This window comes from Monodelphis domestica, chromosome 1 (genome assembly GCF_027887165.1).
Source record: "Monodelphis domestica isolate mMonDom1 chromosome 1, mMonDom1.pri, whole genome shotgun sequence".
Lineage (NCBI taxonomy): Eukaryota > Metazoa > Chordata > Mammalia > Didelphimorphia > Didelphidae > Monodelphis > Monodelphis domestica.
Window position 1 is genome coordinate 397,476,840 of NC_077227.1, and position 24,817 is coordinate 397,501,656.

The following is a 24,817-nucleotide window of genomic DNA, read 5'->3' on the forward strand; positions in this document are numbered from 1 at the left end:
CAAGAAAACCCCAAATGGGGTTAGGAAGAGTGAGAGATGACCGGAATGACTGAACAAAAAGTGCTTCTTATGTGCCATTGTTCTGCAAATATTCTGGTTTTACACTCTGCCCTTTAACTTTGCTGGATGCTCTTGCTTGAGTTTTGAGAGACAATGGGAGGACAAAGAAAGACATTTGAGGGAGAGTTTGGTACCAGAAGAGAGGGGGTGTGTATGTGCTCTGTTGACTTTCTGACACTAAGCGACTCTTCTCTGCACCATGTGGTCAGGCCTGGTACTGGACAGACAGTGGTGGTATTGTTGGAGCACTAGAAGGACCTCAAAGTAGAACTGACCGATGAATTTTAAAGGACCGACCGCGGACGGCTTCTCTCACTCCCGGATGATTGTACAGCAAGCAGTGGCCGTGCTAACAGGTACGTGGGGTCTTGGAAGCTCGCTTTTCTCCCTGGTTCCTCTGTTGTAACATGGGAATGACAGCATCTGCATCCCAGAGCTGCTGGGAGGATCCAGTGAGGCAGTGTTAGGAAAGTGCTCTCTGGCACATGGTTGTTGAGCTATAGGCCGGAGGAAGCTCTGGGTTTGTGGAGAACAGAGTTCTTTGAATAATCAGGCTGAAGTCATCCGCAGACTCTGGAGAAAGTTCAGAGTAGCTCGTTGCAAAAGGGCAGCACTGACATTGCCCCAGGAAGCAGCCTAATCTTTGGCTTTGGGAATTTGTATATTTTAGATATGATCAGAGAATAGTGAGGTTGGGGCAGCTGGGTGGATACAGAGCCTGGAGTTAGGAAGGCTTATTTTTCTGAGTTCAACTCTGGCCTCAGACACTTTTAGCAGGGTGACTCTGTTTGCCTCAGTTTCCTCATCTGTAAAATGAGCTGGAGAAGGAAGTGGCAAAGCACCATGCTGGTATCTTTGCCAGGAAAATCCCAAAAGGGGTCATGAAGAGTTGCTTGTGACTGAAACAACCCAATGACCACAGTGATGTTTGCTCTACTTTTAAGACAGTTGGGTGGTAGCCAGGGTGAGATGGATTGTTTTAGATAATGGAAGATGAGGACTAGTGGGTTCTCTGAGGCCTTGAGCACGTGAAAGTGGGGATGGGGAAAGGGGAATTTCCTGAGCAAGACTGAAAGGCCAAAAATAGCCTGAGAGAACAATGAAACAGTGAGGAGCAACTTGGGCAGAAAGCTGCAAACGTTATTGGGCTTGGCCACTGGGTCAGGCGTTTTAGCCTAATTGCTGATCCTTGTTTCAAGGGAGGCATCAATTTGGGGGAAGGATAGCTGTCTTGTTTCCAGAAATGGCTGCTGTAAAAATCAAAGATGTCAACGAAAGGTGGTCTTCCCCTTCTTGCTGGGAATCCTGGGGAGGGGGCCATGGCAGAATGTGGGACTGGGTGCCAGGAACCATCTTGAAGCCTATTAAGTCAGATTCAAATAAAAAATTCTGTGGTCTTAATCCACACAGGTTACCTGTGACTGTAGACAAGTCTCTTCTACTCTTGGTCTCAGTTTTCTCCTCCGTTAAATGAGGGAGCTGGACTTCTGTTAGATCCATATCTGGCAACTGAGACTCCTTTGAGCTGAGCACACCTCACTCTGGAGCTTTGTAGAGAAAAGATGCCAGAATCTTATCCGGTGTATGGAGTGCTTTTCAAAAAGTTTGACCATCAGGGCAGCTCAGTGGATTGAGAGTCATGTCTAGAGACAGGAGGTCCTGGGTTCCAATCTGGCATCAGACACTTAGCTGTGTGACCCTGACCCTGGGTAAGTCACTTAACCCCCATTGCCCGACCCTTTTTTTTTTCTTAGCATTCATCACAGTTTTAATAGCAGTCAAAGGGTCTCATTACAGTTTAAAAAAACAAGACGGTTTACCTTTTTTATTCCATTATGTGTAATTTTTTTTTTTAGAATCAGTAAAATTGGAAAATCATCTGTTGTGAAGGTGTGCTATCCAGTCTTTTAAGGCAGGCATTAGTTCTCCGCTGCTAGATGTAGAGATGTAGTTTAGATTCATATAAAAAATAGCAAATTCTTCAAACATGACAAGGATGTGACAAAATACTAACATACTAGGGCAAATTGAAATTTTGAGAGAGAAATTACCACTCTTCTGCCTTGGAATCAGTACACAGTATTGACTCCAAGACAGAAGGTAAGGGTTAAAAAAAGAAAGAAAGAAAGAAAAGTTTGACCATCTGTGTAATTTTGGCAAAGCTTTTTCCAAATCCTCAGTCCATTAGGGCTGGACTAGATGTCCTCTGAAGCTGAAACCAAGCATTCTGTGGTCTTCGTGAACCCAGATTGCGTGTGACATTAGACAAATCCCTTTTCCTCTCGGCCTCAGGTTCCTTCTCTGTTAAATGAAGGGGTTGGATGAGTCCCTTCTAGAATGAATGCCTAATCTGTATGGATCCTTTCTTGGGATGTTGCTAGGCTGCTGCTGGGCCCCTGCTACTGCTGTGGGGTGCTAGAGGTGAGCCCCTGGGGTTCGGGAAGGGTACCTTTTGTAAGGAAGCAAGGCTCTGAAACTTAGCTTTAAAACAAAAAGAGAAATTTATTAATTTGGAAGGTATGTTGAATCTGGCCAGGACGGCAGCATAGGTGGAAGCCTGCCTCCCAAGTGGAACGGCATGGATGGGAAAGCTCCCCCCAGAGGACATCAGTTCTGGGGTTTTTATACTCTGTCCCACAGTGAAGACGTGACTCTGGAGCTAGGGGCTGGGAGGGAAGGTTTGCCAGAAAACATGGGGTCGGTGCTCATGATTTGGAGGACAGATGGATGAGGCGTGACTCTGTCTACCTCAAACCCATGGGACAATCAAAGGAGGATAATCCTCTAAGAGTCACGAGAGTCTGAGGGAGCAAAGGATCCCCTGCCTGAAACACTTCTATAGTTTTGGGGGTGCAACGCCCACGCCCCTACGGCATAGAAAGGGATCCTAACGGTGGGCCCCCTGGGACCATGGAGGACTGGACTGGAGGCTCAGTATTACACAGGCAAGGTTCAAAGGCTTTAGGGTCTGGCTCTGCACTAATACTAAAACTGCCTGACCTAGGAGAGCAGGACTCTGGACTCACTCTCCCCCTGGGAGGCTGTCTACACCCCCTCTTTGGGTTTCTAGAGTACAGTATTCTAGAGAACTTAGAATCTGGGGCGTCTCCTCTCTAATGCCATCAACTCAGACCCCTGTTCTGGTGCGTGCTCCTCTACTGTTAACTACTAGTGATTAATGAGTTTCACTTAACCAACTAATAATATCATTTACCTTTTGCAAAGGACAGCTGGTTGGTACAGTGGACAGAGCACGGGAGTCCGGAAGAATTCCTGAATTCCAATCTGGCCTCAGACACTTACCTAGCTGTGTGACCCTGGGCAAGTCACTTAACCCTGTTTGCCTCAGTTTCCTCATCTGTAAAATTAATTGGAGAAGGAAACGGCAAACCACTTCAGTATCTTTGCTAAGAAAACCCCAAATGGGGTCATGAAGAGTAGGATATGACTGAACAACAACAAAAAGTTTTTATTATATTTTTATATATATATACAGTAAGAACAAAAGTTAGAAATACAGCCCTCTCCAGTCCTTGGGGACACACATTTCTTTATTCTATGTCCCTCCTGGAGGATAGTAAACTCAGACAGTGCAGTTTCTATATAGCGTTGGTCCTCCAAGTTCACATCCAAATGGGGCTTGATTGAGAGACGGATGAGTTAGCATCTCTACTCCTACTGCTGAAGACTTCCCTTCTGACTGTCTAGCTTCTAGCAGATCTAGGCTCCCGGACTCCAGGAATCATTCTCTTGGCCTTTCAAATCTCAGAAGGTCAGAACCGTCTACAAGCAAGAAATAATACGACAGAAATAAGCAGCAGCAGGGCCTTGTGCTCTCAGTTTCATGGGTCTGGGTGAGAGCTGGCACTCAAAGGCACAATTCCTCCTCCTCCTTGCTCAAACACTGGCTGGAGAGAGCCAGACCCAGAGACTGCATTTGGTGGGCTAGTGTCTTTTGAGTGTACCCTAGCTAGTCAAAAAGGCTCCTCTTGGGGGGTAGCTGGGTAGCTCAGTGGATGGAGAGCCAGGCCTAGAGATGGGAGGTCCTGGGTTCAAATCTGGCCTCAGATACTTCCCAGTTGGGTGACCCTGGGCAAGCCACTTGACCCCCATTGCCCAGCCCTTACTGCTCTTCTGCCTTGGAAGCAATACATAGTATTGATTCTAATGTGGAAGGTAAGGGTTTAAAAAATAATAATATAATTATGCCACTTAATATCTTGATGACCCTAAGCAAGTTATTTTACCAACCTGGACTCACTTTTCATTTATAAAGCAAAAGGGATAGAAGTAGATGTTAGAAAATCCCTTTCAGCTCTATATCCTATTGTGAAATTCTCCTTGTAATGTGACTCTCTCCCTCCCCCCTTTCTCCTCGGTCCCAACTCAGAATTCTTGGACCCAGTGATTCCGATGTCACCTTCCTTAAGCCTAGGGAAAGACGGCCTGCCTGGAGCTGTAGGATGTAACGAAGAGATGCAGTGTCTGACTTGGCCACCAGGTGGCACACGACTCAAGTCACCAGCCTCCGGTCTTGTAAATTCCTTTTTTCTTCCTAGTCTATTTATTTGTTCATTTTTCATGGTTGCCTTTTGCTTTTCTCATCACAGCACATCAATTTCTGAATGTGTGGGATAAAAACGAGCACCTGTCCACTGAAGGAAGTGAGAGCAGAAGAGACAGACTTTATTTCTTCTTTCTCCTGAGAAAGGGCAAATACCCTAATGGGCCAGTGCCCTCTCTGGGCATAGATACACCTTCACACTCCCCTCCCTGCCTCCCTCCGACTCCCTTGGGGCAGGACTTACAGTCTACCCCACCCGGAGAACAGCAAGATACATAGCAGGAGCTCCACATGATCCCCCACATGGGAGGGGTAAGGTTATGGGGAGGTAGCCATCCTCCAAAGTGACTCTATGGGGGAAGCTGGGTGGCTCAGTGAATTGAGGGCCAGGCCTAGAGATGGGAGGTTCTGGGTTCAAATCTGGCCTCAGACACCTCCCAACTGTGTGACCCTGGGCAAGTCACTTAACCCCCATTGCCTAGCCCTTACCACTCTTCTGCCTTGGAACCAATACACAGTATTGATTCTAAAATGGAAGGTAAGGGTTTAAAAAAAAATGACTCCCCTAGCTTCTAAAGATAGGAAGAGTGCTAGACTGCTTTCCTTGTTTTTTGAGCTGTGTCAGGCTATCCTTAGATAAAACCTCCCATCTCCCTAATTTGCCAGGCCTGCCTCCTAAATCTACTAAGCAAATAATCAAGAAGTCCTTAAAACTAAAACAGACTTGCTTACACATTCCATTCTTAATTAGGGTTCATTCTGAGATGATGTTCATTCTGAGAATGACACAATTTTATTTCATTCATGAATATGCCCTTCCTCTCTACTACCCATGGGGCCTTGCTGTTTAACAAAAGTTAAAAAGGAAAAAAAGTTTATCAAAAAGAACTCACATAGTAACCATTGCTTCATGAATAGACTCCACCCACACCCATGGTCCTCCATCTCTGATGAAAGGAGGAAGGCTCATTTTTTCCTCTTCCTGATAGCAAAAAAAAGTTCAATTTCATTTCATTATTGTTTCTATTTACATTTTTGTCGTCTTTGTGCATGTTGTTTTTCTGTTTCTGCCTATTTCAATCTGCATCAGTTCATACAAATGCATCAAACATAGCTTTGAATTTTTTACATTGGTCATTTTCTTAATGCAAGAGTTTGCTTCTCATCTCTAAGCTTCCTTCCTGTTGCCCTCCAAGATTTGAGGCTAAAGCTATGGGGAACCCCTCTCTGATGGCTCATGGAAGAGTGGTGGAAGAAGGGCTTTCCATTCATTTATCAGACTCAGCGACTGATAGAGAAATGTTGTCTAGCTCACGAGTGCAGTGGGATTCACAGGAGCCAATAGTTCCAGTAACTATGGATCTTTGGGGCTGACTCCCAATTGCATTGCCCTCTTGGTGCCATCTGCTGGCTTCTGACCTGTGCTGGTCCCAATGTACCTCTCCTTATATCACCAGCTGCTCCTTCTCTCATAAAACCCCAAATCCAGAGCAGCAGAAGGAAGACCTCGAGCAAAAAGAGTATGCTGCAGAATACAGATAGTATCCCCCTATTGTTGCATGGCTTTTTGCCCCAAAGAACACTCCAGGCACCACAGCTTCCCCTCTCTTCTCTTGTCTTAGAGAATCAGGCAGTTTTACAACCCAGTGATATGTCTCACAAACTCTGCTCCATCCGTCTCCCTCTGTGAAAGATATCCCAAGGCCTCCACAAAGATGAAAATAGAGATTCAGGAGCACCGACTACAATAATAAAAATAACTCACATTTAGAAAGTGTTTTATTAGTAAGAAAAATAATAGGTAGCCTTCCTATGGAGCTTCAAGATTTACAAAGCCCCTTCTTCATAACCACCTCTGAGAGGAAGGTAAAGCACTCGAGTTATCATCTTCATTTACAGAAGTCCAGTGAGTTTTGGTGACTTGCCAAAGGTTACACGTTAAGTGCTGGAGTTAATATAAATATTTTCACATCAGAATATTCGTGGTGATTCCCTTGGTCACCCCCATTCTCCCTCTAGGCCTGGTTTCTGTCTTTCTCGGGAGCTCCAGGTAATCCTTGGCAGGAGTCTGGGTACAGCCTGTCCCCAGATTACCAATGGGTTATGTTTTGAAAGTTAATTTGTAAATCAGTTGTTTGGCACTTTTCCAAGGAAACGATCTTATAAATGGTAAATAGGTTCCCAGGACAGACTGCAAAAGCCTGTTTAACCCGTGATGCAGGTGAACTTCTCCTCCAAGGTTCTACTCAAATGCCTAACGTAGCATGAAGGTGACCCTGGGCTCTCATTAGTTAGGCCAGCAGAACACAAGCTTGGAGAGGGCTTTCTGAAATGGAAAGGCTTTTAATATGAGTTTATCAATGGTCTGGCTACCCACATTCACCAAAAAGTTACTTACTGGGTGAATCTTTTGGGCTGTGGAAGCCCACAAAGACCATCTGTGCCTCATTGGGGTTGTGATCTCTGTCTTTTCAGGGAGTCACCCATTCTCCATTATGAAATCCCAAATCTTCTAAAGTATAAAAATACATAGGTGGACTACTAGCCTTACTAGCCTGCGTTCGTGGTTCTGGGAAGAAAAAGATGACAGACCTAGAGCTTGAAGGGATGTTGGAAATCATTTGGTATAATGAGAGCCTGTGAAAAGTCTGGGCAGGTAGGTGGCGGTGGCTAGAACACCCAGTCTGGAGTTAGGAAGACTCATCTTCATGAATTCAGATCCTCAGACACTTCTTAGCTGTGTGTGGCTCTGAGCAAGTCACTTAACCTCCATTGCCTAGCTCCTACTGTTCTGCCTTGGAATCAATACTCGGGATCCATTCTAGTTCGGAAGTAAGGGTTTTAAAAAAGAGAGAGATGTGCTTCTTTCTTTTTGGAGCTACTTATTCTCCTTCCAATTCTCAAGAACTTTTCTTTAATTGTTCATTTCTTAGTTCATCTTTTTTTGTTTTCATATAGTCCTTATAGAAAACCCATTTCCCCCCATAATGACTCTGCTTCCTGGTACTATGGAGTCAGATTTGAAATTATCTTTGATAGTTGTCACAATGATTTTTGATAGTGGTAGAAGGAAGGAAGGAAGGAAGGAAGGAAGGAAGGAAGGAAGGAAGGAAGGAAGGAAGGAAGGAAGGAAGGAAGGAAGGAAGGAAGGAAGGAAGGAAGGAAGGAAGGAAGGAAGGGAGGGAGGGAGGGAGGAAGGGAGGAAGGGAGGAAGGAAGGAAGGAAGGAAAGAAGGAAGGAAATGAAGAGGATTAGAGCTTCCATGCCATTCAACAGTGGGATCAGGTCCATGAATGGCTGCTACATTTTCCACCTTGACAAGACAGGGAGTCAGGAAGAAAACCAAAAAGCTCATTTGGCACCAGTTTTTAAGATCATAAAAACTGGCATAAAGCATGAAGGACTGACAAGCAGATGCAAAAAGGATTTAAGGGCCAGATCTTGACATAAGGAAACAAAGCACACCCAGCCCAGGGAATTTTTGGTCTACAAGGTCAAGGAGCTAGGAGCACTCCTGATGCACAACAAATTGTACTATTTTATGGCGTAGGGTTTGCTTATAATATTTCCTCCAAAAAATAGTAAAGGCATTGTGGAGAGAGCAGCTCAGCAGATTATCAAGATCTTGAATCCAAGTGTTTGACTGAGGAGGAAAGAAAAGGAGTAAATTGCTTTCACTTGTGTTAAATCAGATTTTAAACTACCAACTGCTGTGAAAAGGGGGGGGCAGTAGGAGAGAATTGCATACACCGGGTGAGATGTGAGAGTCAAGTTTGCTGAAATTGGGCTGTCTTACAATTGCTGAAGCAAAGGAAAAGATCCAGCAGTTGAGGAGACAAGACATGCAATCTCTCACTTTAGGGTTAACAGAGGAGAGTTTCTAATGTGGAGTCACCACTATGGTCATCTTGACTTTACACTGTCAATCTGAAAAAAAAAAAAGAACATGTCTTTAATCAGGGCAAAGAGAGACAATGCTCACATGGTCATGCTGTGGAGCCAACCAGCTCTGAGGCTCTGGGAACACTGTCTCTGGGAAAAATACCCCAAATGGGAATTTCCATTGAACTAAAGAACTTGGGGTTGTAGTTATACTTTATGGAATATAACCAAGGAGAAACAATTGACTGGTAATATAGAGGCTTGGGAAAGAGGTTTTAACCCAAGGCTGGAATACCTGGGAGAGACCTAAATACAGTAAGAGAAACTAAGGCAGCAAAAAGGGAACTTAAGATTTGATTACATCTCACTCCTATCCAGGGGGCTCAATGGTGCTTGTTGATTCAGTCTGGGACTAGGGGTTCCTTGAAGGAAAGTTCCCATGGGACAAGGGTAAATTTAGTGTTTCTTAAAACAAGTTGTCAACACAAACATTGGAACTTTTGTGTTTTTAAAAGAGAATATTTGGTAACGTACATAGATCATTTCATTACCAATATAGCCAACTGCCTATTGTGCTATGTATGAAGCATCATCCTTAATGCCTGGCATAAAAAAAAAGGATTCTACAAATATTAATTGATTCAAATCTTCATGTATCCAAATACGGAAGACCTAGCCTCCTGTTTCAGTAAGAAGACTGAGGCCATCTGACACGAGCTCTTTTCTATTTCTCATAACTTCTCAGTGTCATTACTTATTCTTTTTCTATCATAAAAGAAGAAATAAGGGGTAGCTCAGTAGCTCAGTGGATAGAGTATCAGGCTTAAAGATGAGAGATCCTGGGTTCAAATCTAACCTCAGACACTTCCTACCTGTGGGACCCTGGGCAAGTCACTTAACCCCCATTGCGTACCTTACCAATTCTTCTGCCTTGGAACCAATGCTTGTGTCAATCTTGAAAAACACAGAACCACCAAAGATGTTAGAAAAAACAAGTCTTTAATCAGAACAAGTGCTCTAACAACCTCCACACAGAGTCATTGGCAAAATATCATACTGAGAGCTCCCTATGAGCTCTGGGACTCTGGGACCACTATCTCCAGGGAAATGTACCTGGACATGTAAGGGGATTTTCCAACAAATGATTGAAGAACTTGGGGTCTTATATACCTTTTGGAGAATAATGGAAAGATAGGACAATTGATGGAGACAAGGAAAGGAGGATTCTAGCCAGTGGATGGACTTCCTGGGAGAGATTTCTAAGACAAAAGAGTATTTGATTATTTCTATTAATTCTATCTAGGCTGAGATCATTGGGTACTTTAAAGTTTATTGTTCAGTCTAAGACAAGGGTCAGTGTGAGATTTCCACGAAGACAAGTTCCCAAGAGATAAAGGTACATTTGGGGGTTCCATAAGACAAAGTCATCACACAGTATTGATTCTAAAAAGAAAAAAGGAAGAAATGTAGCCAATTTTCATCACCCATGATATTCAGGTTTGTTACTGTTGTTCAGTCATGTCTGACTCTCCATGACCTCATTTGAGGTTTTCTTGGCAAAGATACTAAAGTAGCTTGCCATTTCCTTCTCCAGCACATTTTCCAGATGAGAAAACGGAGGCATACAGAGTTAAGTGACTTGCCTGGGGTCACATAGTTAGTGTCTGAGGTCAGATTTGAATTCAGGTCTTCCTAACTCCTGCCCTGGCACTCTCTCCACAATGTCACCTAGCTGCCCTCTCCTCTCATACCAGTTACTAAGTCCTAACAGAAACAAATATTAAATGACTACTATGGAGAAAGTACTGGTGATATAAAGAACAAAAAAATCCCTGCCTCCTACCCTCAAGGAGCTTATATTCTTTTAGGGGGATAAAACATGAACACAGGTAAGTATTTTAAAGTATAGAGAATGAAAAAGGTAGAGGAGAAATCAAAGTCCTAGGTAGCATAGTACTGTGAATAGGGCACTATTTTTGGAGTCAGGAAGAACTGGATTAAAATCCCATTTCAGACATTTATTAGCCGTATGACATTGCACAGATCACTTAACCTAAACATACCTCTGTTTCCTCATCTGCAAAATGAAAGCATTGGACTATATCGACTCTAGGTCCCTCCCAGATCTAAATCCATGATCCAGTGAGGAAGGAGAGACCACTAATAGCTAAAAGAATGAGGGGGAAAGTCTCACAGGGTAGGTGATACCTATGCTGAGCTTCGAAATAAATAAGATTCTGAAAGGTCAGGATGAAGAGGGAATCCATTTCAGGCAGAAGGAATGATTTCTGAAAATGAATGGATAGAGGCAAGATCAGGGAACAACTCGTAGTACAGTTTGGCTAGGACCTAGGCATTCATGAAAGAAAATAATGTGATATAAGAATGGAGAGGAAGATTAGGGTCATACTAGAGAGGACCTTGAAGGCTGACTAAGGAATACTTCATTCTACTGCAAGATTTAAATTAATATCCAATAACTCCAAGTATAATATTTTATAAGATTTATTAATAATCCCTTGAAGTAGAAAAAAAAGGACAAAAGTAAAAGCCTGAGCAGAAAGCACCTGAGTAAAATTCTCCTGCCTCTCACCTCATCCCACCTCCACAGCAACATTTCTGAGAGAAGAAAATGAGAGGGTGGAGCTATACAAAACTTATATCCTTCCTACATTAGCATGTAACCTGAGAAGGAACATGGGAAGCTGGGAAAGAGAGTTCTTGAGGAAATAATTCTAATTACACACTACAGACAATAAGATATCTCTTGAGTCACCCAAAGGTTTTGAGCAGTCAAAGCTAAACCTATGTCTTAATGATTTTGGTAGTTTGAAGGATAAATTAGAGAAGGAAGAGATTAGTGGTAGGGAGACCAATGAGAAGATTATTATAATTCTCTAAGTGAAAAATGATGAAAGCCTAAACTGTGATATGAGGGGAGAAAGTGGGATAGATATGAGGCATTGTGAAGATATTTTATGAGATTTGGCAGTGATTGGATGCAGGGATTATAGGGAAGAAGGCAATCAAGATTGACTCTGATTTTATGAAGTTGAGTGATTAAGAAAACAATGATTCTCTCAACAGAGATAGAGAAGCTGGAATAAGGAAAAGGTTTTGGGGAGTGAGAGGGCATAGAGATAATGAATTTCATTTGGGATGTATGGAATTTGGTGTACCAATGGGATATCCAGGTAGAAAGGTCTAGCACACATTGAAAAGGATGAATAGGAGTTCAAAGGAAAGATGATGCTTAGATAGTTAGATTTGGGTATCATCTCTATAAATCATGGGAGCTTATGAGATAATCCAGTCAGGGGGAATATACAGAAGAATAATACCTTCTGGCCTTATTTCTGACTTTCATAATTATGCTGTCTCATTTTTGAACTTCCTTCATTATCTGGAGCCTCCTTGTCTTTGAATAACTAGTTACTTCCACTGGAATATCCCACTGACAAGAGCTTAGGCCAGCTTGCCTTCATTCTACTCTCCTGTTCCTAATTTTCTTGACTTCAAAATAATGTCCCATCTCCAATTTTTTCACTTCCTTTTGTGTATTGTCTTCCCCCTTTAGAATTCTTGAGGTCGAGAATTGTCTTTCTTTTTTGCTTATATGGTCAATCCTCATTATTCATGGATTCCATATTTGTGAATTTCCCTAGTTACTAAAATTTATTTTTTACTCCAAAACCAATCCTGGAGATACTTTGATAGTCATTTTTGGACATGTGAAGAGTGGCAAAAAATTTGAGTTACCCTATGTTTAAGTTTCCAGTTGAGGTTGAATAAGCCATTGCTCTGCCTTCTTGTTTCAGATCTCATACTGTAAACATGTCCTTTTTGACATCTAGTTAGTACCCCACTTTTTTGCACTTTTTGTTGGTGATTTAGCTCTTTAAAATGACCCCTGAGCACAGAGCTAAAATGCTCTCTAGTGTTGCTCAATGGTGAGATGGTGCCTTATGGAGAAAATGTGGGTGTTTCATAATGCACAAGTCATAGGGCTATTTGCTGTGAGTTCAATATTAATGAATCAGCAATATTGCATATTCAGAAAAAGGAAGAGGAAATTCACATATGTGTGAGAAATATGTATTAAACAAGGAGTCTTTAAGCAGATACACTTTAAAAAAGGTTATGTAGTGATTAGTTGATGAAAATGGTGACCAGAGACTCTCAGGAACCTCAGCCTGTATTTCCCCTAAAAGCAATGGTTCAGTATCTGCTAATTCAGTGTTTGTGGCAACTTTATAGAGCATTACAGCTGCAGGTGACAGGAATTGACTATATTTGTATCCTGAGTACTTAGCACAGTTCCTAGCACATGGTAAGTGCTTAACAAATTCTTGTTTCATTCTTGTCTTTCTTCCAAGGGTGAACCTTGAAGGGCATCTATACTGAAGGACAGAGAGACTATGATAAATTAGCCAGAGAGAAAAGTAGGAGAGCTAGTAGACAACAGAGTCAGACCAGCCACGGGAAGAAAAAAATACCCAGATTCTAGCTTGCCAACATGCTTCTCACCTATTCCCTCCATTAAAAACTGCCCCCAATAGGCTATTACTCTGGTTGGGCACTGGATGGTGCAGTGGGTAGAGCGCTGGGCTTAGAGTTGGGAAAATGAGTTCAAATTGGACCTCAGACACTTCCTAGCTATGTGACCTTGGGCAAGTCACTGAACTTGCTTGCCTCAGTTTACCCATCTGTAAAATGAGCTAACTTTGTAATATCTACCATCTTTGCCAAGAAAACCTCAAATAGGGTCATGGAGTGTTGGCCATGACTGAAATGAATGAACACCACCACCACTGTAGAACAAGCTCTTATTACCTAGCTGCACAGTTGCCTATAGGAATTTCTGCCAGCTCTTTCTTTTCCAATCTCTCTCTCCTCCTAATAGAAGAGTCTGTTTTATACACAAAGATTTGATCAGGTGCTCAGAAATCTTCAGGGTTCCTTATTGCTTCCTGAGTAAAGTTCAGATTTGTTCCTTTGTCTGAATCACGGATCTCTTCAATCTGACACAGCCCTACCTTTTTGGCCTTTTCTCATATTACCTCCCTTCCCGCATTCTATGCTCCAGACACACTGGACATCTTTCTATAGCCTCTCCTCTCCTCCCAAACATTTACAGGTATGCCCTCACTCCTCTGCTGTGTCTTTGCTCAGATACTGCTCCCCACCCCCAGCCGGAATGAGCTCCTTTCCTCTCTTCACCTTTTGAATTCCTGTTGTTCAGTCATTTAGTCATTTCTGACTCTTTGAGATCCTGTGGACTATACTGTCCTTGAGGTTTTCTTGGCAAAGATACTGTCCTGGTTTGACATTTCCTTCTCCAATGGATTAAGGGGAAAAGAGATTAAGTAATTTGCCCAGGATCACACAGTAAATAAGTGTCTGATGTTGGATTTGAACTCAGATCTTACCCACTGAGCCATCTAGTTGAATTCTTAGCCAGCCTTTAAAGTCTAGCCTGAATGCTACCTCTTTCAGGAAGCCTTCTCTGATTTCCTGTGACCAATAATAGTAATAATAAGTGATATTTTTATGGCACTTCAGAGTTTATTGAATGCATGCTTCCTATAATTATCTCATTTGAGCCTCCTGCTATATTCAAGAGATAGCTACATTAACCTCCTCCTTCAGACCTTACAGAAGCTTTATATTGTTTTCTCTAATGCACTCATTATATATTTATATTCTAGATATATTATAAATATATATATATTTATAAATATGATATATTTATATTCTGGGTAGCCATGTTGGGATGTTACCCACTTTGTAAATTGTAAAGTCTATTAAGGCTGAGCCTCTATCTTATTAACTAAGTTTTTTATTTTTATTTTTGAGGGAGATGGGTCGCTAGCATGGCGCCCAAGTACCCAGCACAGATTAGGCACTTTATAAATATTCGTTTTATTCAATTCAACAAATATTTAAGCACCTACTCTGTACAGAGCATTATGTTAGGCCCTGGAGATGCAACCCAGCAATGAAGCCATCTCTGCCCTCAGAGTTTACATTGTATTAGGAAGAGGTATGGCTTCCTACAGTAGACAAAACATTTGGAAGGACAGTGGCTCTTTGTAGTAGGGGATCCACAGGGTTTTTTACGTTTTGTTTGCTTTTGCACTCAGCAATGTTTCCATCTGGGCTTGAAATCTGGGCTTTAGAAATAATACAGGATCTTATGCTTAGCCCTAATGACTGTGACCTCTAAGACACATCTCTGAAAATTCTATGGATTTCAAGCCATACTACAAACCGAAGTGCCTTTAGGAGGTTGTTCAGCCCAGCCTGGGGAAATTCCCCAGGGTCAACTCAGGGAGGACTGGCCCTGGAGCACCTCAGTGTCCAACTGGTCCCTGGAAAGGGTGACAGGTCAGGTCCATCTCTCAGCTTCTGAGTATTTCTCACCTGCTGGTTCCATTAAGCCACCTGACCTTGAAAGTTCCTCTGATGATGGAGGAAAGAGACAGGCAGAAGTCCTGTTCCAGAACAGGTAGATTGTTGGCTAAATCTGACAGTTTCAGGTTCTGCCTTCCCATTGGTCAATTCCACTTGTGGTGTTTAACGCCAAATAAAAACACTTTTTATTGATTGTCCTTGGGCTCAGGCTCTTGGCTCGATCCTCTGAGTCTGACCTGTGGTTCCACCCCCCTGAATCCAAGGGAAGGGTGCCCAGGCCTGCATATTGTCAATAATTTAGGATCTGGAATTTGAGGCCAATGAATCTCTGGGTTCCTTTCTTGTTTCTCTGTTTGACTTTCTCTAAGTAGGCAAATATAACACACTCTGGCTAATGCTGACAATAGATCCTAGAAGACCAAAAGGACATAAATAAGGCTTTTAATGAAAGCAAAGTTTCCTCCAGCCTTGGCACTAAGCCTGAGAAGGTGGGGGAGGGAAGGAAGAAGAGAATAGAATTCTGAGTTCTTGGGCAGATTTTTATTCCCTTGCTGTTACTGAGAGGGTGTATTTGCTCTTTCTTTTCTTTCAGGTTGGGGCAAAGTTGTGTGTGTGTGTGTGTGTGTGTGTGTGTGTGTGTGTGTGTGTGTGTGTGTGTGTGTGTTTAGTCATTAAGGTCAAACCAGGACCATGGGAAACACAGAGTAGTATTGTGGAAATGGTCTATTGCTGACTAGTTGTATAACCTTGGATATATCCTCTCCCTCAGTTTCCTTATCTGTCAAATGAGAAGACTGGACTAGATGAATGGTGAAGGTCCCCTCCAGCTCCAGCATTCTATTTTTTAAATTTTATTTTAATAATCTTTCTAAGTCTTAGTTAACATTCTGTTTTCTAAGGACCCTACCAATATTCTGTATCATGGGGTCCCTCCTAGCTCTGACATTTTGGCTTCAAAGGACTCTTTCAGCTCTGATATTAAATAATATGATATGGTGCCAAAGTGCTGGATTCGGCTCCAGAGGATCCAGTTTCAAATCCCAGATTGGTCTTTTATTACTCATGTACCCTTGGATAAATTATTCTTTTTTTCTTTTTCCCCCTTAAACCCTTACTTTCCTTCTTGGAGTCAATACTGTGTATTGGTTCCAAGGCAGAAGAGTGGTCAGGTCTAGGCAATGGGGGTTAAGTGACTTGCCCAGGGTCACACAGCTGGGAAGTGTCTGAGGCCAGATTTGAATCTAGGTCTGGCTCTCAATCTACTGAGCCTTCTAGCTGCCCCCTCTTTCTTTTTAAAAATATAATATTGAAATTTCCCCCATATATATGTAAAAACAATTCCAAACACTCATTTTCTAAAATTCTGAATTCTAAATTCTCTCCCTTCCCCTTCTCTGTGACTGTAAGCAATTTGATTGGGAAGGGAATTGGACGAGAAGGAGTCTAATGTCCCTTTCCAGCTCTAAGTCTTGGTTTCTCCTTTGGGGCGTGGATTCCTCACAGCTACCAGCTGGGTCTAAGAGTAGTTTTGGTCTTCAGGGCTTCTCTTTAGGCTAAGCCCCGTTTGCAAAATGAGAATCAGGGTGCTAGAGGGAAACCTCTGCCTGAGCAGGCAGAAAGACTTCTTCCTCCCTCCCCGCCTTCCCGGAGCCTGTCATGACCGAACTTCCAATGGCAGGTCCGCCCCTGTGGGCCAAGTGGGCTGGGGATGGGTGTGTTGTAACAGCTGGGGAAAGGAGGCAAAGGTGACTTGAGCTGTGGGCCCTGCTGGTCACTCCCTGGGCCTCCGCTGGATGTTGATTCCACAGAAGAGAAACTTCTCCATTGCTGCCCCGGCTTACAGGTTCACTGATTACTGGCTTCTGGTGTAACCTGAGGCCAATCCTTCCTCCCGGACTGGCTGGAAGCTGACTTGAGCTCATCATTTTCCGCTGCTCTTCGATGCTAAGTTCTTGGGGGAAACAGGAGTATCTAATAGGTCTCTGCTGACTGTCAGTTAAGGACATTCCTTGGGTCTGCAGAACGGACAGATCAAGGGGGCTGGAGAAGGGCAGGCAGAAGATTCCGAGGATTCTGAGGTACCGCAGTCCCACCCTCTGTTTAGAATGACCGGCCATTGGGAAGATGCCTCCTAAATCTGTTAAAAATGAGGCTGGGGGCTTCAGGGTGGGACCCCTGCTCTGGGCTGCTTTTAGCGGTCTTGGACTTGGAGTTAGGAAATTGAGGCTCTAGTCCAGGCCCTGTTACTCTGGCAAACTTTCTCCTCTCTTTGCACCCCACTTTCCTCCTCTGGAGGCCCGAGTTTGAGAATATCTAGGGTCCCTTCCAGTTGTCTAGTTCTCTAGGTCTAGGGGCTGCTGCTGCCTGTCCCAGAGTGTGCACAGGCTTGGGACGGAGAGGTCTGTGGGCCGAGGCAGGTGTTCCGAAAAGGGGGAGGGTGTCAGTTGTGAGACTGGGTGATGGTTTTGGTGTGGAGAGAGGGAGGCCAACTAGAAAGACCTGAGGAGGAGTCCTGGCCTTCCCTTCTTCCTTGTCTCTGCAAACCCTTGAGAAAAAGAAGGTCTTTTGACTGCTGGCTCCTTTTATATTCCCGTAAACTTCCTGTGCCTCTGAAGATTAGATTGTAGGAGGACCAGGAAGGCTGTCTGATGGTGAGGATGAAAAGGAATAACTTTAGTTTGAAGGGGGAAAAGCCCAGCAGGCGGTGGGGATGGAGCTCATGGATGGCTTACTGAGCCACATTTTTGGCTTTAAGCAGTAGAGAGGGCAAAAGGGAGCAGCCACTGGGCTGGAGAGGATTGGAGTGGTCCTCACTGACACAGGAGGCTGGGCTGGGCAGCCTGGACACTGAGGTATTGTGGTTTATTGCACCCAGGTTCTCTCCTTTGATTATTGAAGCGTTCCCAATCCTGGTGAAGGGGGAGAGGGAAAAGGCTGGGAAAGGCTTGGAGGAGGGTTTTAACATCCCAGCCTCTTTTCTCCCTCTTCTCTTGTCTGCAGGGCTGAGAGTGTTGCTGTTTTACAATGGATCCTCCTGCCAGTCCTAACCTCCAGGTGAGCTGAAGTTGGTATTGCCACTATATAATACCTTCACATTTTAGGGCTGGGACAGGCAAGGCCCAAGCCCTTTGGGGCTGCTGGAAGGCAGCTACCTAATTGTATTTTTACATGCTTCCAAAGTCAATGCATCTGTTTTCAAATACAGTAAGAAATTTTTCTTGTAAAAAAAAAATATATATATATATACACACACACACATATATTTTTTTTTTGAGGTCCTGCAGTCTCACCTTCTGCTTATAGGAAGGGGCCATTGGGAAGAAGCATTTCTAAATTAATTAAATTAATAAGGGTGGGACCCCTGCTCTGAGCTGCTTTGGGCAGTACTGGATTATGAATTAGGAAACTAAGGTTCTAGTCCAGGCCCAGTCTCTAACCCAGTATCACCTCTAGCAAACTTTTTCCTCTCTCTGGAATTGTTTCCTCTTCTGGAGGCCTGAGTTTGATAATATCTGGGGTCCCTTCCTGCTGTTGAGTTCTCCAGGTCTATGGGCTGCTGCTGCCTGTGCCAGAGGTGGAGAGGCTTAGGAAAGTTCTTTGGGCTGGGGCAGGTGTTTTGAAAAAGGGTATGGTGTCAGTTCTGATCCTGGGGGATGGTTTCAGTTTGGAGAGAGGGAGGCCAAATAGAAGGCCTTGGCCAGAGTCCTTCCATTCTGTCTGTAGGGCTGAGAGATTGGCTGTTTTACAATGGATTCTTCTGCAAGTCCTTCAGATGGGTTGGTTTTGCTTTGGAGTGAGAGAGATCCAATCCAATAAACATTTCTCAAGCACCTACTATGTGCCAGGCACTGTGCTAAGCTCTGGAGATACAATTAATAAAGAGAAAGACAACAGCTGCCCTCAAAAACCTTAAAACTTAAAGGGGGAGATAATACAAAAAAAGGAGGCAGGAAAGGGGGAAGGGGACATATTGGAAGGTCCATCCAAGAGGGATGCTTTGTTTTTTTTTTTAAACCTTTACCTTCCATCTTAGAATCAATGTTATGTGGTAAAGGCTAGGCAATGGGGGTTAAGTGACTTGCCCAAGGTCACACAGCTAAGAGTATCTGAGGCCACATTTGAACCTAGGACCTCTGGACTCTAGGCTTGGTAGTCTATCCACTGTTTCACCTCACTTTCCTGAGGAGAATTTTAAACAATTTATTAAAAATTTTTTAAGTTAAAAAATCTGCCTTTCTCATACTTCTTTCATCTTTGATTTTCCCATTAAGAAAGAAAAACAAAATCCTTATAACATACATAGGCCTTTTTTTTTTCATTATAAAAGGAAAATAATAGTTGAATAGAACTCTAGAGCAGGAAGATCTGAGTTTGGATTCTCCTTTAGACACTAGCTGTGTGACCCTGGGCACTTAACTTTCTCTACAAAATAGGGATCATCAGAGCACATATCTTCCAGAGTTGTTATGAGGATAAAGTAAAATAAAATGTGTAAAGTGCTTTCCAAACCTTGAAGAACTAAATAAATATTAACCATTAATGTTGTAGTGATGTAGGGATGTAGTAGTGTTGTAGTAAAATGAGTCAAGTCAAGAAGCTTTTATTAAGCACCTAGTATGAGTGCTTACGAACTGTGCTAAGACCTAGGGATGTGAAGAAGATTGAAAACGGCTCTTGTCCTCAAGGAGTTTATAGTCTAATGGGAGATGCGGCTTTCTCGGCCAGTGAGAAGCCACAAGGTAAAAAGATAGAAAAAGGATAGAAGTTTCGGATACCCCGAGGAGCGTGGTAGAGCCAAGTTATAGATATGAGGTGGCAGAAATGAGTCAGAAACCAGGCCTTATTGATTATAATGGGGCCACAGCAGAACCCCGATCTTAGGATGTCACAGAGGCATGATCCATCCTGAGATCCACAATTAATACCACACAGGTCGGAGACATGATAGAGAAAAGAGAGTGCCTGGCCAAAAGCCAGGTCCCAGGTGAGACAGATAGAGAAGGAAAGGAATTAAAGATGGAGCTTGGCCAGAGGCCAAGCTCCAGCAAGGACAGACATTAGTGAGAGCTAAGATCCAAGAGAGGAAGAGGGCGGAGCTTGCTGTGGCCCTTGCTTTTAATGTCTTTGATATGCAAATATACACAATACATAGGGATGATTATCATTGTTTAACAACAAGGTATAGGTGTGGTTTCTCTTAGCCAGGTGAGCACAAAGAAACCTGTTTTCCTGCCTCACCTGGGGGAAGCTGGGGTCAAGGGTCAAAGGCTTTCCCAGCCAGGCGCAAGACTGAGCATGCTCTCTTCTAAAACAATCTTTACATTCTGTTTCCCTTGTCCCTAGATAGGTGTGGACTGCTACAGGAGAGACAGCAAAGTAAGCAATTATATTGTAGACATGCCTATATGCATGTACCTATATATGTAAATATGACAGTGTTAAGTAAGCCACTTAACTTCTGTCTGCCTTAGTTTTCTTATCTGTAAAATAGGGATAATAGCAGTATCTGTTTTCCGGAATTATTATGAATTTTAAATGGGATATTTATAAAGTGCTTTGTAAGCCTTTTGTTGTTGAGTTGTGTCCAGCTCTTTGGGACCCCTTGAATCAGAGTGTTCATGGGATTTTCTTTTTCTTTTTTTTTTACTTTAGTTTTATCTTTTTTTTTACATTATTTTATTTGGTCATTTCCAAGCCTTATTCATTGGAGACAAAGATCATTTTCTCCCCCCCCCCCCCCCATATCCCATAGCTGACGCGTGATTCTACTGGGTATCACAAATGTTCTTGATTCGAACCCATTTCCATCCATGGGATTTTCTTGACAAAGATACTGCTGTATTTTGCCATTTCCTTCTTCAGTGGATTAAGGCAGAAGTTAAGTGACTTGCCCAGGATCACAACGCTAGTAAGTGCCTGAGATCAGTTTTAAACTCAGGCCTTCTTTACTCCAGGTCTAGCTCTCTCTCCATTGAGCCATCTCACTGCCCCTAATTGTCAACCTTAAAGTGCTATAAAATGTTGGTCATTATTACAGACAAACCCAATATATACAAGATGAAGATAATCTCAGGGAAGCATTAGCACTCAGAGGCCATGGGAAAGAGTTCTTGCAGAAGCTGGGGTTTTAGTTAGGTCTTGAAGGAAGCTAGGGAAGCCAGGAGCTTTAGGTGAGGAGGGAGGACATTCCAGGGTTGGAGGACAGCCAATGAAAATGCAAGAGGAGAGGAAGACTAGAGAGGTAGGAAAGAATTGGATTCTAAAGGGCTTTGAAAGCCAAACACAGTGTGGGAGTAGAAACACTGAAGAAAAACAACTGTTTGAATACATGGGCTGAGGGGATATGGTTGGGGATGTTGACTCTAAAAGAATATCCCAGTGCAAACATCAACAACACAGAAATAGGTTTTGATCAAGGACACATGTAATACCCAGTGGAATTGTGCATCGGCTACAGGAAGAGTGGGGGCAGAGGAGGGAGGGAAAGAATATGATTCTTGTTACCAAGAAATAGTGTTATAAATTGACTAAATAAATTAATTTAAATAAAAAAAAAGAAAACCAAACAAAGGATGTTGTATTTGATCCTGGAAGTGATGGGGAGCCTCTGGAGTTCACTGATTGGGGCTGTGTCACATGGAATGGGAGGATGTTATGTGGAACAAAGTGCTAAATTTGGAGTCGAGACCTTGGTTCTAGTTCCAGCTCTATGGTTAACTTGGTGGGTGACCTTAAGATCAAGAAGGGGCTACCTCTCCTCCATTCTCTACCTCTGCCTGGCGTTGACAGCAGGGCTTTACCCATAGTAAGTGTGCAATACATGCTTTATTCATTTACTCATCAGCTATAAAATGTGTTACTAGCCAACTTTTAAGAAATTGAAATCTGCGGGTCTGCCTCCAGGAATTTCTCTTCTCTAGTATCTGACCTCCTTTCAAACTAACTGATGGGACATCATAAGGTGATAAAACCCTGGAAGCCATCGATTCCAGTCGCCTACTTCACAGATGAGGAAACTCGAGGACAGGGACTACATCTTGGCCATCTTTTGGATCTCTCACATCTTTAGGTTCTCTCCTTAGCATTCACAAAATGAGAGGCGGGAAGAAATTGTCCTACACTGATATAAACTCAGTGAAGACTGGATTTTTTCGTATCCCTCATCCATAGTGATCTTGGGAAGTTGAATAATTGTTTCTTTGAGTCTTGCCCATTGTCTTCCTACCCCTTGCTGCAGGGCTTCGGGAGAGGCAAGTGCCTGCCTCAGAGTACAAAGCCAAGGGGCATAGAAAAGTATATAAAGTATACAAAGTACACCTCAGCTCTTCCTAGAGCCCCAGACTATTAGGATGGGGGGAGGGAACTAATTTTACATTCTTGCCTCATATACAAAATTAGTGATAGTGCTGCTAGGCACCATAAGCAGCACTATGGCTGAACCCTCCTGGATTTGTCACGTCTATTATTTGTTATGTCCCTTTCTGCGCAACCCATCAGTTCTGCCTTATTTAAATCCAATTCATATGCAAGTCATGCCATCACTGTGATGTCACTGGTCCTCTTTGAAAACGAAGGACAAACAACAGCAATATCCCACTCTTAGTCTCTAAATATTTGTTTTTCAATTTGCAAACTATAGGTCCAGTGAATAGACAGAAAGCTGGGTTCTGAAGTCGAGGGGTTCAGAACTATTTGTCCTGATACTATTCTTTAAGTAACTTGGGAAAAAATCGCTTTTTCTTCATCTTTGAATGAAGGCAATACTTGATCCTTTCCTACTTCACAGACAGAATAATAAATCTTTATAGATTTGTTTGTGACTTCTGAGAAAGAAAATATCGAAGGAATAAAAGTGATTTTAAATAATTTTTACTTTTGTTTAAATTTTATTATTTTAGACTTCAACACCCAATGGAAATATCAACTTGGGACCTTCAGCAAATCCAAAGTAAGTTTTTAAAGAACTGAGGTTTCCTTGAGAAGATCCCTTTTGTTTATTGTTGCTCATGACAACTATGACTTCATGACCTCATTTGGGGTTTTCTTGTTAAAGATACTGGAGTGGTTTGCTATTTCCTTCTCCAGTTCATTGAGGAAACTGGGGCAAATAAGGTCAAATGATTTGCCCAGGGTCATATAACTAGTGTCTGGGGCCAAAGTTGAACTCAGGTCTTCCTGATTCCAGGCTTGGTACTTTATCCACTGTACCACCTAGCTGCTCAGGAAGACTCTTGGTTGGGAGAAAGTACATTGCTCATTGGATTTTATGATCCCCTGTTTCTAGGCTCCCTCATACAATCCACTTGCATACAAGCAATTATCAGGTTTCAGTCTTCCTAAAGCACATCTTTTCCCTACCCAAATTCTTCACTTGGTTCCCCATTGCCTAGCTCAGTAATCTTCAAACTTCCATGTAAATGAAAAATGTTGGGTATACGTATATATTTACTTTTTTGCATACTACATACTTGTAATTTGTATTACTTTTTTAATTGTACTACTATTATAATAATGTGGTCCATTATACAACTTTTATAAAATAGATTAATAAAAAGGGTGAGATGACGGTGAAGTAATATTTGTTCCTTGTCCAAATATGATTTAATAGTTAATGGGAAGCCACTGGATTTTATTGAATGGGGGAGTGATATGGTTATACCTTCACTCTAGGAAAGTCTCTGTGAACCAATGGCTTTGAGAAGGAAGAGGGGACAGACTTGAGGCCCTGAGACTGACTAGGCTATTGAAAAATCTTGCAAGAGGTGATGAAGGCCCTGAGTTAGAGTGACAGATAGCCATGTGAGTAAAGAGAAGGAGAAAGATATTGTGGAAATACAAATAAGATTTGGCTACTGATTAGATATAGGGGGAAATATCTATATCTATATCTATATCTATATCTATATCTATGTCTATATCTATGTCTATATCTATATCTATGTCTATATCTATATCTTTATGTCCAATAAATAGTCAAATCTTATTTGTATTTTCAAAATACATATGAGGATACAGATATAATATATATGGAAAGTGAGGAGTTGAGTGGGGCACTGAGGTTACAAACCTAGGACGCTGGAAGGTTGGCGAGTGGTCTCCTTAATAGTAAGTAATAGGGAAGTTTAGAAAAGGGGTAGGTTGAGGGGGCAGCTGGGTAGCTCAGAGGATTGAGAGCCAGGCCCAGAGATGGGAGGTCCTGGGTTCAAATGTGGCCTCAGACACTTCCTAGCTGTGTGACCCTGAGCAAATCACTTCACCCCCATTGCCTAGCCCTTACCACTCTTCTGCCTTGGAACCAATACACAGTATTGATTCCAAGATGGAAGGTGAGGGTTTAAAAAAAAAAGAAAGAAAAGGGGTGGTTTGGAGGGAGGGAGCATATAATAAACGAACACACCTGTTTATCCTCTCTGGCTCACTTTGCACACCCCAAAATGGAAAAGTTTAAGAGGTAGGGCTCTTTCTCATTGGCCATTTCCCTGAAACAGACTTTGGGATGTGATGGGAGATGGAGAAGATGGGTGAACCATAAATGAGGCAGGGAATTTTGCCGACACTACCAGCTACTTCGGGTGCAGGGTTAAATTATAACTGCCCTGAAGGGTCAGTGCCAAAAATGGAAGGCCAGTGATGAAAGAGGGCAGAGTAGGGGAGAGTTGGTCACTAATGATGTAGGGGGTGAAGGTAGTTGATCAGAGACAAGTCCAGGGCTGGCTATGAGAAGTGACCCATTTTTCCACTCCTTGATTGGTCGATTTCAAATCCCTTGGGGTCAAGGCACAGCCCCACCTTTGGAGACCTTTGGCCTAGAGAACAAAGACCAAACTCCTTACCCTAATATTCAAGCTCCTCTGTTGTGGGAGAGCTTTGAGGTGAAACCTCAGGTTCAGGACAAGT

At 42.8% G+C, this 24,817-nt stretch overlaps 1 protein-coding gene across 3 annotated transcripts in view; it reads left to right on the forward strand.

Moving 5' to 3' along the window:
- The first annotated feature begins 239 nt into the window (after positions 1-239).
- SGK2 (serum/glucocorticoid regulated kinase 2) overlaps positions 240-24,817 on the forward strand; it is a 69,116-nt gene continuing 44,538 nt past the window's right edge. The window contains exons 1-3 of one of the 3 annotated variants that reach the window (XM_056811860.1): positions 240-416; positions 17,921-17,974; positions 22,819-22,868. In XM_056811860.1, coding sequence (XP_056667838.1) covers positions 17,945-17,974; positions 22,819-22,868 — 80 coding nt within the window. In that variant the 5' untranslated portion in view covers positions 240-416; positions 17,921-17,944. Of the gene's footprint in view, positions 417-16,646; positions 16,999-17,920; positions 17,975-22,818; positions 22,869-24,817 lie in introns of those variants that run through there. The other 2 variants (XM_056811861.1, XM_007474309.3) reach the window with 2 other exon arrangements.